This window comes from Enhydra lutris, unplaced genomic scaffold, assembly GCF_002288905.1.
Source record: "Enhydra lutris kenyoni isolate GAN:26980312 unplaced genomic scaffold, ASM228890v2 scaffoldscaffold76, whole genome shotgun sequence".
In the NCBI taxonomy this organism is placed as follows: Eukaryota; Metazoa; Chordata; class Mammalia; order Carnivora; family Mustelidae; genus Enhydra; species Enhydra lutris.
Window position 1 is genome coordinate 432,935 of NW_019154160.1, and position 12,696 is coordinate 445,630.

Sequence of the window (12,696 nt, forward strand, 5' to 3'; positions counted from 1 at the left end):
TTGTCAAAATATCAAGATGGACAAATTGTGTAAGGGTATAGCATGTCTTTCCTAGTCTTTGGTGGATCAACTAGGCAAAAGAGATGTAAGCATATATTAATAATAAAATTAATTAGGTTGATCTGATTGATAGGCAGATGGATAATGGGACATATATCTTTTTCCAAAAAATGTTACCACTTTTCTATAAGTACCAATCATGGAATACTTTAGTATATTCTAAAAAGTAGAAATAGTTCATACCACATTCTTTGACCATAGTGCAGTAAAATAGTAGCAATAGTATGAATAAATGTCAGCCTCAGTATCCTTTTTAAACCATCTCTTAAACAATGAAATTGACTTTGAGAATGCCATATGTAAATGTGTAAGATTATACTTTTTCACACTCAAAACATAAAAAGATGTAAAAGACTTGAAAGAGGGAAGGTGGAGACAATTTGGATAAAGGAAAGTGGACACCCTCTTCTTGAATAGGTAGAGTCAATATTGTAAAAGTGTCTCTTCTCTGTAAATTAGTATATAAATTCAATACAGATCTAATCCAAATTCTGTTTCTGTTTTTGGCAAAAGCAAACTTCAAACTATTCTAAAGTTCAATTAGATGAATACATGTGTGAAAGTATCCAAGAATTTTTTTTAAGTAATCTGTGTTCAAGGAAGAAGATATATAGAATTTTCCTGTGAGGTATTAAAGTTTATCATAAAATCAGAGTATTTAAAGCTTTTTAATTAGGCAGATCAACAGAACAGAATAAGTAGTCCTAAATAAATCTCAATGTACTAGGAATTTGGAATATGATCCATATGGTATCTCAAATCAGTGGAGAACACATTATTTATAAATGCTGCTGGAAATTGCTAGCCCTTAGGAAAACAAACAAAGCTGCATACATCACTAATTTTATACAGATGAACTTCAGATGGATTGTATGTGTCTGCTTGGCTGCCATAACAACATAAACATAACATAAACCACAAACTATGTGGCTTAAACCGAAATTTAATTTCTCACAGTCTGGAGCCTGGAAGTCCAAGATCAAGGTGCCAGTCACGTTGATGTCTGGTGAGGCCTCCGTGCTCATTGTGTCTTCAAGTGGCCATCCCTCTGTGCTCGGGAAAGAGAGAGCTTGTGTCTGTTCTTCTTTTAAACATACCCAGTTCTATCAGATTAGGGAATCCTATCCCCTTTTTTTCCCTCATTTAACCTGAATTACCTCCCTGAAGGCCATATCACCAAATAGTCACATTAGAGTTTATGGCTTCAACATAGGAGTTTGGGGGACACAGGTCAGTCCCTAAATTTGATCAAAGATTTTTTTTTAAGATTTTATTTATTTATTTGACAGACAAGTAGGCAGAGAGGCAGGCAGAGAGAGAAAGGAAGGGAAGCAGGCTCCCTGCTGAGCAGAGACCCTGATGCAGGGCTCAATCCCAGGACCCTGAGATCATGACCTGAGCCAAAGGCAGAGAGGCTTAACCCACTGAGCCACCCAGGTGCCCCAAGATTTATTTTTTTAAGAATTTATTTATTTATTTGGGGGTGGGAGGGACAGAGGCAGAGGGAAAAGCAGACTCCCCGCTGAGCAGAGAGTCCAATGCAGGGCTCGATCCAAGGACCCTGAGATCATGACCTGAGCTGAAGGCAGACGTTTAACCGACTGAGCCACCCAGGCACCCCAATCAAAGATTTAAATATAACAAATAAGACCATAAAAGTGGTGGGGAAATAAAAGAAAATGTTTTGGTTTTTTTTTTTTTTTCAGAAGCAAATGTTTTTATAAATATTTGGGAGGGCCAAACATACCACAAAATCCACAGTTCATAATATAAAAGTTTTGACGGCATTTTAAAAAACTCCATATGGTAAAAATTTCTAGCCAACAAAACAAACACATTTGCATTTGTGTAACAAAGGGTTGGTTTCCCTAAACCTCTCTGAAAGTTCTTTGACAAGTCGATAAGAAAAGGTCCTCTTTTTTTTTTTCAACTGTACAAACGAATAGGCAGCTTAAAATGGAGACCTATAAATGGTCAAAGATATGAAGAGACATTTACCTCCATAAATAAGAATTAGGCACAAAACAACACTGAGATCTGCTTAAAAAAAAAATACTGAGACCCATACCGTTTTTGGTTTTGTTTTAGTATTGTTGGCACACAAAAGTGACATTAGTTTCAGCCTTACAATATAGTGGTTCAACTTCTCTGGGGGTAAGGTTGTGCTCCCCATGAGTGTAGCTACCATCTGTGACCACACAGCACGATTACAGTACCACTGACTGTGTGCCCTGGGCCAGGAGCCAAATGCAAAACATGACCTTGTCTGCTGTGCCTTTATTTCCTTGACTTACTCATTCCAACCGGAAGCCTGTGTCTCCCACTCCCCTTCACCATTTTGCCCCACCCCCTCTGGTAACCATCAGTTTGTTGCCTTTGATTCTGCTGCTTCTTGTTTATTCTTTTGTTTATTTAGGTGCCACATATGAGTTAAATCATGTGGCATTTGTCTTTTTCAGTCTGACTTATTTCATTTACCATAATAGCTTCTAGGTCCATCCACGTTGTCGCAAATGGCATGACCCTTTTATCTGGCTGAGTAGTATGCCATCGTGTGTGTGTACACACCACATCTTCCTTATCCCTTTGTCTATCAGTGGACACTCAGGTTGCTTCCATATCTTGGCTACTGTAAGACTGTTGATGTTTTTAATCTTCGATGAAATCCACTGTCACCCATTGGCTGCAAAGTGAAGTGAGAGGTTCTTATGGTTGGAGTGGACCCTGATACAGTCTTCTAGAAGGATAGTTCAGAATGTGTATCAAAATGTTTATCATGCATTCTCTTGACCCCAGTGTTCTCACATCTAGAAGTTTTCCCAGAGACTCTCTCACAAATAATGAAGGAAAGTAAGAATTTCATTAGCGCACTCGTATAATGTCGATAAATTGTAATTTTTGACTATCCATCAACAGGGCTTGGTTAAATAAGTCAGGTAGAGACCATGTTACACTACATTATCATCCTAAACAATGACGTGCATCTGTGTGTACTGAGTGAACAAAAAAGCACGTTACAGAACAGCATATGAAATTGTACGTAGAAAGAGGAATAGTAAGATATCTGAAAAGATGTTCACCAAAGCACTGTCTCCACATGGCAGTTGATTTTTGCTTCTAGTGTTGAACTTTTTTGGGCAATATTATGAACAAATAAGGATTATTATTATAAAGACAAGAAAGCTGTTTCAAAATTAAAATTCTGCATAGGAATCACCTCTTCCCCAGAGATGCCACCAATCCCTGAGGACCCAGTTAGCATTCTCTTCTCTGAATTTATTGTAATTTATATAGTATGATGATCCGTGAAGAGGAAAGAGGGTGCCATGAGAGGTGGCCGCACGGTACAGTAAACAGAAAGAGACCCTTTCTGTCCTTCCCACATAGTTCCTCTCTAGCACATTATCTGCAAGTACACTGTCCATTTTGGTTTGTTTGTTTGTTTTTTCATTTTGTATACAGTCTGTATATTCCTCCTCATTCCCTTAGGGACTAGTAGCCAGATGCAAAATATGACCATATTTTAACCAGATGCAAAATATGACCACACTGCATAAAAAGCATAAATTACATCCCAATTGTAAGTGTAAATGAGATCAGGATTATGTTTTCTACTTGTCCTGTCCATCAGCTTGGACAACGCAGAGATGTTGAGCGGAACCGAACAGTAAGCACACAGAAGTTTGCTGGGACAGACCTTTGGGCGTCAGCCTTATGGCTCTTGTTTCACATTTATATTTGAACCAGAGATTTTTTTCCCCTCATAATTCTTCTCACAGATAAATCTTTCATGTGTCTTCCCCTCTTTGTTTGTTTGTTTCTAGCCCTTCTAAGAGTCATGACAACCCTACTGGTTTGTGAGTTCTTAAATTTTTTTTGCAGTGTACCAGAATTTATTGTTTATGCATAGCACCCAGTGCTCCATGCAATCTGTGTCCTCCGTAATGCCCACCACCAGGCTTACCTAACCCCCCACCCCCTTCCCCTCTAAAACCCTCAGATTGTTTCTCAGAGTCCACAGTCTCTCATGGTTCGTCTCCCCCTCCAATTTGCCCCAGTTCACCTTTCCTTCCTTCTCCTAATGTCCTCCATGTTATTCCTTATATTCCACAAGTGAGTGAAACCATACCATAATTGACTTTCTCTTCTTGACTTATTTCACTCAGTATAATCTCCTCCAGTCCTGTCCATGTTGATGCAGAAGTTGGGTATTCGTCCTTTCTGATGGAGGCATAATACTCCATTGTGTATATGGACCATATCTTCTTTATCCATTTATCTGTTGAAGGGTATCGCAGATATTTCCACAGTTTAGCTATTGTGGCCATTGCTGCTATGAACATTGGAATGCATATGGCCCTTCTTTTCACTACGTTTGTATCTTTGGGGTAAATACCCAGTAGTGCAATTGCGGGGTCATAGGGAAGCTCTATTTTTTTTTTAATTTTTTATTTTTTATTAACATATAATATATTTTTTATCCCCAGGGGTACAGGTCTGTGAATCACCAGGTTTACACACTTCACAGCACTCACCATGGCACATACCCTCCCCAATGTCCATAACCCCACCCCCCTCTCCCAAGGAAGCTCTATTTTTAATTCTCTTAGAAATCTCCACACTGTTTTCCAAAGTAGCTGCACCAACTTGCACTCCCACCAGCAGTGTAAGAGGGTTCCCCTTTCTCCACATCCTCTCCAACACACGTTGTCTACTGTCTTGTTAATTTTGGCCATTCTAACTGGTGTAAGGTGGTATCTCAATGTGGTTTTGATTTGAATCTCCCTGATTGCTAATGATGTTGAACATTTTTTCATGTGTCTGTTAGCCATTTGTATATCTCCTCTGGAGAAGTGTTTGTTCATGTCTTCTGCCCATTTTTTGACATGATTATCTGTTTTTTGGGTGTTGAGTTTGAGGAGTTCTTTATAGATCCTGGATATCAGCCTTTGTCTGTACTGTCATTTGCGAATATCTTCTCCCATTCCGTGGGTTGCCTCTTTGCTTTGTTGACTGTTTCCTCTGCTGTGCAGAAGCTTTTGTTCTTGAAGAAGTCCCAAAATTTCAGTTTTGCTTTTGATTGGGATGGCATTGAAAAAATAGATTCTTTTAAAAGAATGACATGTGTTCTTTATGGTTTCATTTCTCCACAAGATAAAACACGCTGTGTTGAGTTTTCCAAAGCCAAACGAGAAAATTCTAAAGTGAAAGGCAGTTTTTGCTAAAACAGAAGACGAGTGAGGCTCAAATATCACGGTGTTTTCTGTGGAAAATTGAAGAAGAACAAAATCAGGGAGCCTGTTGTGTTCTGGTAGGTCACTGACAGCCAATTAAAAGCGTCCGGAGCAGTCCAAGGAAGGGATAGAATCAAGATGATAAATGACGTGAAGGTTGAAAGAATGACATGTCTAAAAGAAAATAAATATAAATCACGTCCTGTGACCCAGCCCAAAGTCAAGGCGGTGCAAACAGATCTTGCCTTTCAAGCGGTCCGGTCTGAACTTGGGTCCTGCCCCTTCATTGCTTTACCTTCTGCTAGTTTAGCAGAAACCTAACCCTTCTCTTCGGTTTCTCGTCCTCTCCCAGAAACCCGTTCAGATGGTAACTATCTACGGCCAGATTTAGAAAGAAATTCAAAGACAGGGGCTAGGAATGAGCGATTCTAGAATAGCTCTCAGATCAAAGGAGAAAAATCTTTGAATTAAATCAAAGAGGAGAACAGAAGTAGGAGAACAAGAAGACAAAATGTGCATTTGAGAAAGGCGAGGGACACTTGTAACTCGCGAGGATTTGGGTTAGGGGCACTGTGGGCATCCAGTTGCCCTAATAATTTCCGAGGAACTTCCCCCTGTCTGTTTCTCAGCGCCCTCCCAGAAAGCGGCCAAAGGAATAATGAAATACGAACATGCTGTATGTGTAATCGCGCCCATTATGTTGCTTCGTCACAAACCGGTAGCTACTGCTGCTCCCGTTGACAGGACTGAAACCGAGCGCCTGAGTGTTTGTCTTGCCTAGAATGACACAGCTCGTTAGTGCTGAGCGCGGCTCGGTCAGAGACAGTGTTTCCTGACTCACAATCCATTGCTTTCTTTCTAAGAGATGCCGTGGCTTTCTAGAAACCCTGGAGCCCAGAACCTCCCTGTTATGTCCATCTTCCACCTTTAAGTCCCAGAAACCTCTTGAGTGACTCACTGCTTCCTGTCACCAAATAAATTACTTTTTCGGTAAACTTGCAAAATGGTTGAATTAGGAATTACTTTGTGGAAAATTGGGATCTATCAAAACTAAGAGGTGGTCAGAGTCATATAGGATATGCGCCAACCTATTGCAAGGGTTTGGTTAAGTTGAGATTCATGGTGGATCTGGTCATTTAATCAGTGAGGGCTTCCCTCTTCTGGCCATGAAGAACATGTATATCAACTCTAAGGTTAACCTGGAGATATTTAACTCTCCTCCAAGCGTCTTGGATTTACCTCTCAATGTGCAGTCATCTTCTCATGTGTGTGAGGGGGGAAAACGTATGTGATGATAGCTCATCCGCCGTTATGAAGACTTGCCTTTAGAATTCAGTGAGGGACTCTCCATTATGTTATTCGTGTATTCACTTCTATCTTCCAGGCCCCGCCCACTCCATATCCTCCAGGGATAACCTTACACACTCCCAACTGGTGGCTCTATCTGTCTCTTAGGACCCAATGATTGAAAATTGCCTATATTTATCCAGATCAATGCAAAATCATTGCTGGGATCCACTAGAAGCCAAGTGTCTTAGCCCACTCATACTCCTGTAACAGAGTCCCGTAGACCTGGTGGCTGAAATAACAGAAATTCATTTCTCACAGCTCTGCAAGCTGGGCAGTTCAAGATCACAGGGCCAGTGCGGTCAGGCTCTGGTGGGAGCTTTCTTCCAGGTTTACAGACGGCCCCCTCCTTGCTGTGACCTGACACGGTGGGCGGAGAGGCGTCTCTCTCATGTCTCTTCTTACAGAGGCACTAGTCCTATTCATCAAGGTTCAACCCTCGTGACATGATGAACTTCCAAAGGCCCCACCTCCAAATATGTCGAGATTAAGGCTTCCTCGTTTGGATTGGGGTTGGGCAGACACAAACGTTCAGTTTACAGCGTCATAATATGCAAGTATCTTGAGCATGTGCTTAGGAACTGGTGCGTTAATCTCAAATACTTCCCAACATTTGAAGAAAGAAATAAATCACAAGGATTCACTTGGGGGCACCTGCTCAGACTTTAGAGGTGAGGGATAATTCCTGTAATGTCCTGATGGTTCTACCGGGGAAAACCAGCAGATGACTTCTTCTGTTGGAAGTGTGCACCACGTTTGACCTTGTAAAAGATGCTGTGTTGCACCACAGGACAGGGGTGGTGGGGAGGGCAGGGAGGCAGGAGGGCTGAACCCGGTTGGGCTCTCCACAATAATTCTGCTCTGTTTTCTTGGGGTGGAGAGAGGAACAGGCATAACCATCAAAGATGCTTGAAATTGATTCCAAGTAGTGTTAAATAGACCGGGCTTGCTGAGGAATAGGTGTGAGTTGCTCTGCTTGAGATGCAAAGGATAAATGCAGTGGGAGTCACAGCCAGAATAGTAATTATGTTATCTGTCTTGTCCAGGAGTTTGACTATAGTAATTGCAACATTTTCTCCCATCATTGAATCTTGTAATTATAGTGCAACTAACAGGATTATGTGCTAACTTGGGCTGTTTTAATCACCTCTTTTACTCTGAAATGCAATGGTAAAATTCCACAGTTGCTCCCAGGCTGCCGATTCTTTTCAACATCTGTTGTCTTGTAATAGCTCAGTACTAAGGAGAAGAGGCAGAGACACTCTGGGCATTTTACAGCAGAGGTCTTTAGGTAAAGCCGACTTCAGGCTTGAGGAGAAAGTGTAAACAGTAAGGGAGTTTTAAATTTCCAGCCCAAATAAAATTTTCTCTTTGAAAACAAATCACATGTTTTTTTATTTCAAAGACGGCAGATGTTTCCTGCAATTTGGCAATGCCCGCAGCCCATGTTTTATATGCATGGAAGGAAACTTTCAACTATAAAAATCAATCTAGGACAGATTAAGAAAACCCTTCCATACAACCTAACAAGCAGGTTTGGGTTAATTAATGCCTGGATCTTAAGCTGTGTGTCAAGATGTCACCTTTCATGCGTAAGACTCATTAAGATGTTCATTACTTATATTTATCCTTTCAGATCCCATAACAACCTACTTCAGGGGTTATCCAAATACTCTGCTTATGCAGGAATAAAGGAACATCGTACACTCTGTGAAACGAGAGGGCTGATAGCTGAGTTGGAAACCTCCCTTGATTCTTTGATTGTAGGATGACTTGTGCGCTCTTAAGAATGTTGTTTCAACAAAACGAGGGCATCCAGGATGTAAATATTGCATGGAACCAAACCAGATCTGCCCATTTGGTCTCACATTGGGCTCTTATCACTTGGCACCAATACAGTCCCCATTAGGTACTCATTCCTGTTGAGCAGGTGCCCGGACAGGACTCCGCCATCCAGGGGACTGTAGTTATCACTCAGCAAGTGCATCTGTGGTCCTAAAACCGGCAGCAAAAGGAGGCAATCGAAGAACAGCCTGTTTCCCTGAAAGAAAAATTGTGGAACCAAGTGCAATATCACCTTTAGAGGTGACAGAAAATTCCCTAGATTAGCTCTCTTGAAAACCAGCAGGGCCAGACATGAACAGCTTAGCTGCGTGGGCAGCAGAAGCACTGATGGGAGGCAGGAACAGCCCAGCCCCATCTCTCCTTCACCCAGCCGTCCTACAAAGCCTCATTTTTTAAATTGAACTATAGCTGACATACAGTGTTCTATTCGTTTCAAGTGTGAAAGTGATTGCACAATTCTGTACATTACAAAATACCCCCAATAAGTGCAGTTACCGTCTGTCACCATAGGGTGTTATTAAAGTATTATTTGACTGTATTCCCTACACAATACTTTTCATCCCCGTGTCTGTTTTATAACTGGAGGTTGGTACCTCCAGAGCTACATTTTTGGGGCTCCTTCCTCGAATGCCTCGGTCTAACTAACATGCTGGTCCACGGTGCAGCCTCCACCGCCCCCCAGCAGGGCGCCCCCTTGTGGTCGGTCTCAGGAAACGGAACTGTTCCAATCCCCACCCCATCCCCACCCCCGCCCCGTGAAGGGTGTTAAGCCTGTGAACACGGGTGATGATCCAGGGGAAGGAGGCTCTAATTACAGTTTAGCGACCTAACCTCGGGCGAGCTGGATCGTGCTAAAAGGTAAACAGAGGTACATTAAAGCTTTCCTTTTTTTTTTAAGATTTTTTTAAGAGAGAGAGGAAACATGAGCAGGGGTGAGGGGCAGAGGGAGAAGGAGAGGCAGGCTCCCCATTGACCAGAAAGCCCAACACAGGGCTTGATCCCAGGACCCTGAGTTCTTGCCCTGGGCGGGGGTCAATTCCTTTATTTGGGGGGTAAATTCCTTATACATCTCTACCAGAATTGTTTGTAGGAGTCCAGCCACTGCTAAATCAGGTCTGGGCTGGAAATCAGAAGAAAAATTTCCGGAAAATTTTGGAAGGTAGGTCAGACTTTAAAACCTGGAGGGAATGTGTGTGGCTTGTATACACTGGGGATTCTAAGACATTTTTTCATTCATTTGTGGAATGTTTTTAACATTCTAGGAAGGATTTAGACATTGAGTGCCCCAAAAGGATCTCATTTGACTGCTGGATACTGAGCCCCGCCTGTAACCTCTAATAAGCCCTTGCAGGCAGGACAACCTAATTGGCCGGATGCATCAATGCACAGGCCATTCATTTGCCAAGCACGTGACCCAGACGCAGGGTGAAAGGAGCTGGTAGCTTCATCTTCCTATTAGGGAGCGGGGTTGGGCCCTTTGCCGGCTCCCACCCAGCTCTTCCTCTAGAACCCCGGGCTTGAACAACGGGGATAGCTCAGTGTACCCCTACCATGTGTCTGCAGGCTTCAGGTGAGACTGGAAGGAAAGTGGAGGGGAAGGAGATTTCTGGTCCCAAGCAATTCCCTGCACATGGAGTGGCGGGGAGGGCGTGGCCTTTGTGAGTTAAGTTGTGTGCTTAGAGTACGTAGCTCCTGTATGTGATACATACAATACACTGATAATATGTGCTCTCTTGGCAAAAATGAAGTATCTCTCTGTGTTGGTCACGAGAGTGGATTGCAATCAAACAACGAATAACAATAACAAACACAATCACACAGGTTTGGCCAGGCCCAGCACTCCACTTTATTCATCTGTACATGGCTTAGCAGAGTCGTTGTGAAGCTAACGGCCCGGGGCCTCCACTCATCACTCAACTGACAGTAGAATGAGGATGTCTGGGCCTTCCCATTCCTCTCCGGAGGTTGGTCCTGCACCCCCGGGCCACACCTCCTCCCACCCAGGCATGTTTCCAACCCTGTCTCCTTGGGTTTGCACAGACCCTCTCTCTAGGCTGGCCTTGTCCTTGGCGGTGCACACCGCCCGCCTGTCCTTGGCCATATCCACATGGACGCCTCTGCACCAGACCCACCATGAACTGGCTTTTAACCCCTGTGCTGTGTCCCCCGCAGGTCTCCCAGGCAGCCGCGGACCTCCTGGCCTACTGTGAAGCCCACGTACGTGAGGACCCCCTCATCATCCCAGTGCCTGCGTCGGAAAACCCCTTCCGAGAGAAGAAGTTCTTTTGTACCATCCTCTGACTCCATGGGTTATGACGTGGCTCCTTTTCTGTCCTTAAATTCCCTGGTAGAGACTGCATGCTCTTAGCTCTAGGGAGTCCCAGCCCACCCCTGCCCTCCCCAGCCAGGATGGCTGGGACCTGCCTCTCTCCATTGGTTTTCTTCGTTGCGTTCTATTTCATGCCTTCTTTTCATTCTCATGGTATTTCCATCACTGGCAAAGCAAATAGATCTTTTCATAGCCCAGTAACACATGTGCCAAGTGAAAATAAGTATGAGGTTAAGGGTTTAACTTTTTAAAGCATCAATTCCCATTTTCAGTACATCAAGTTCATACATTCCAGTGCTTAATTTATGGAAAAGAAAAACTGTACAACGCCCCCCGCCCCACATTCCCAATAATTCAGTAGCAAATTAGAGCATTTGGACCCACTGAGCTATGTGGATAAAGTTTTCATCTGGAAGTTCTCTCTCCTGCTTTTCCATTATCCTAAGAGAAAGGAAATAACCCACAGCATCAGATGGTTTTCCTGATGTGTGTGGGGCCCAGACCCCGCCGAGAACAAGTCCCTGCTTCTCACTGATTACCACCGACCACTTTGGAAGGGGGTCCTTCTACAAATGTCGATATTGGGGTACTGCTGTAGCAAGCCTCAGTGTCCGTGCGACACTGTCTGTCTGTGTGCTCGAGCTGCACCCGCCGAGGGCATCGTCTTCCCCTCCACGTGCCGTGTCTTCCTGCCCCTCTTACTCTGACTTCTCGTAGTTCTCACATGGCTCCATTAATAGAGACTTGCTCTGGGCGCAGCCCAGGGCCCGTGGGCTGACACCAGAGTGGTCCCTGCCCCAGAGCGAGCCACAGGGCAGCCGCTCCCTCTAAACCATCCGAGCATTGACTGTATTCACTTATTTAATCCTCTCGCAATCCACAAATGCCACAAGAGTAGTCTGTTTTAAAGAGAGGCAACCGGGGCGCCTGGATGGCTCAGCAGGTTAAGCACCAACTCTTGATTTTGGCTCAGGTCATGATCTCAGGGTCCTGGGATCGAGCCCCGTGTTGGACTCCGTGCTCGGCAGGGGGGTCTGCTTGAGATTCTCCCTCTCTTCCTCTGCCTCTCACCCCGCCCCCTGCTTGTTCTGTCTCTCTCTCTAATATAAATAACTGCAGCGCACGTCTCTCCCCATCTTTGCCAGAAGGAGGCACATTGGGCCCAAGTAGCTCATGGAAAATGATAGACAGATATGTGGATGCCCCCATGGGAGACTGGACAGTTCCTGGTTTTTCTGACCCCGCCTAAAACAAAGTTGAAAGAGAATAAACCATGGGGGCAGAGAGCTCTTTGTCCAAGTTCACGCTCTTCTCTTGTAGAAACCACTGTACTCGCTGGCTCTCATGGCAGCTGGCCATGTGATGTGAGGCAAGCTATTGTGTGCCCAGAATGTTCTAACCTGCTAATTGGGGATAATGGTAATGACTCCTCCCGCCTTTCTCTTTGGAAGGCCACAGAGAGGTGCTACATAGATGAAAGCTCTGATTATCATTTAAAACAAATTACTAAAGTCTCCAACATAACATTGGCGGGAATGTATGACTTCAAAGACACCGTGGTTCTGTTGGAGAGCCAAATATAATTTCAGATCAATTAATAACTTGCCACCTTGCAAATGGCTTCAGTACATTTTTATGCTTTGCCTCTTTTGTTGGAAGTGATTCTTCATTTCATTAAAGCTCACTGATGTCACCAGTGAGGTTAGGAAGCCATATGCTCTAACGAGAGCAGAATTGTATGTGGCGTGTGATAATCAGACTTCAAACCCTTCCCTGTCTCGGTTGATGACCAGGAGCTCTTTCTTCTGTGGTCCATGTCAACATCATTAACCTGATAAAGCAAAGCACAATTCATAAAAGCACATCAGAGAAGCGGAGAAA

At 43.7% G+C, this 12,696-nt stretch overlaps 1 protein-coding gene across 3 annotated transcripts in view; it reads left to right on the plus strand.

Moving 5' to 3' along the window:
* The window catches only part of LOC111160502 (G protein subunit gamma 4), a 67,302-nt gene extending 55,531 nt beyond the window's left edge, over positions 1 to 11,771 (plus strand). For all 3 annotated transcript variants that reach the window (XM_022523649.1, XM_022523647.1, XM_022523648.1), the window contains exon 4: positions 10,659 to 11,771. In XM_022523649.1, the coding sequence (XP_022379357.1) occupies positions 10,659 to 10,787 (129 nt within the window). In that variant the 3' untranslated portion in view covers positions 10,788 to 11,771. The remainder of the gene's footprint in view (positions 1 to 10,658) is intronic.
* The last annotated feature ends 925 nt before the right edge of the window (positions 11,772 to 12,696 follow it).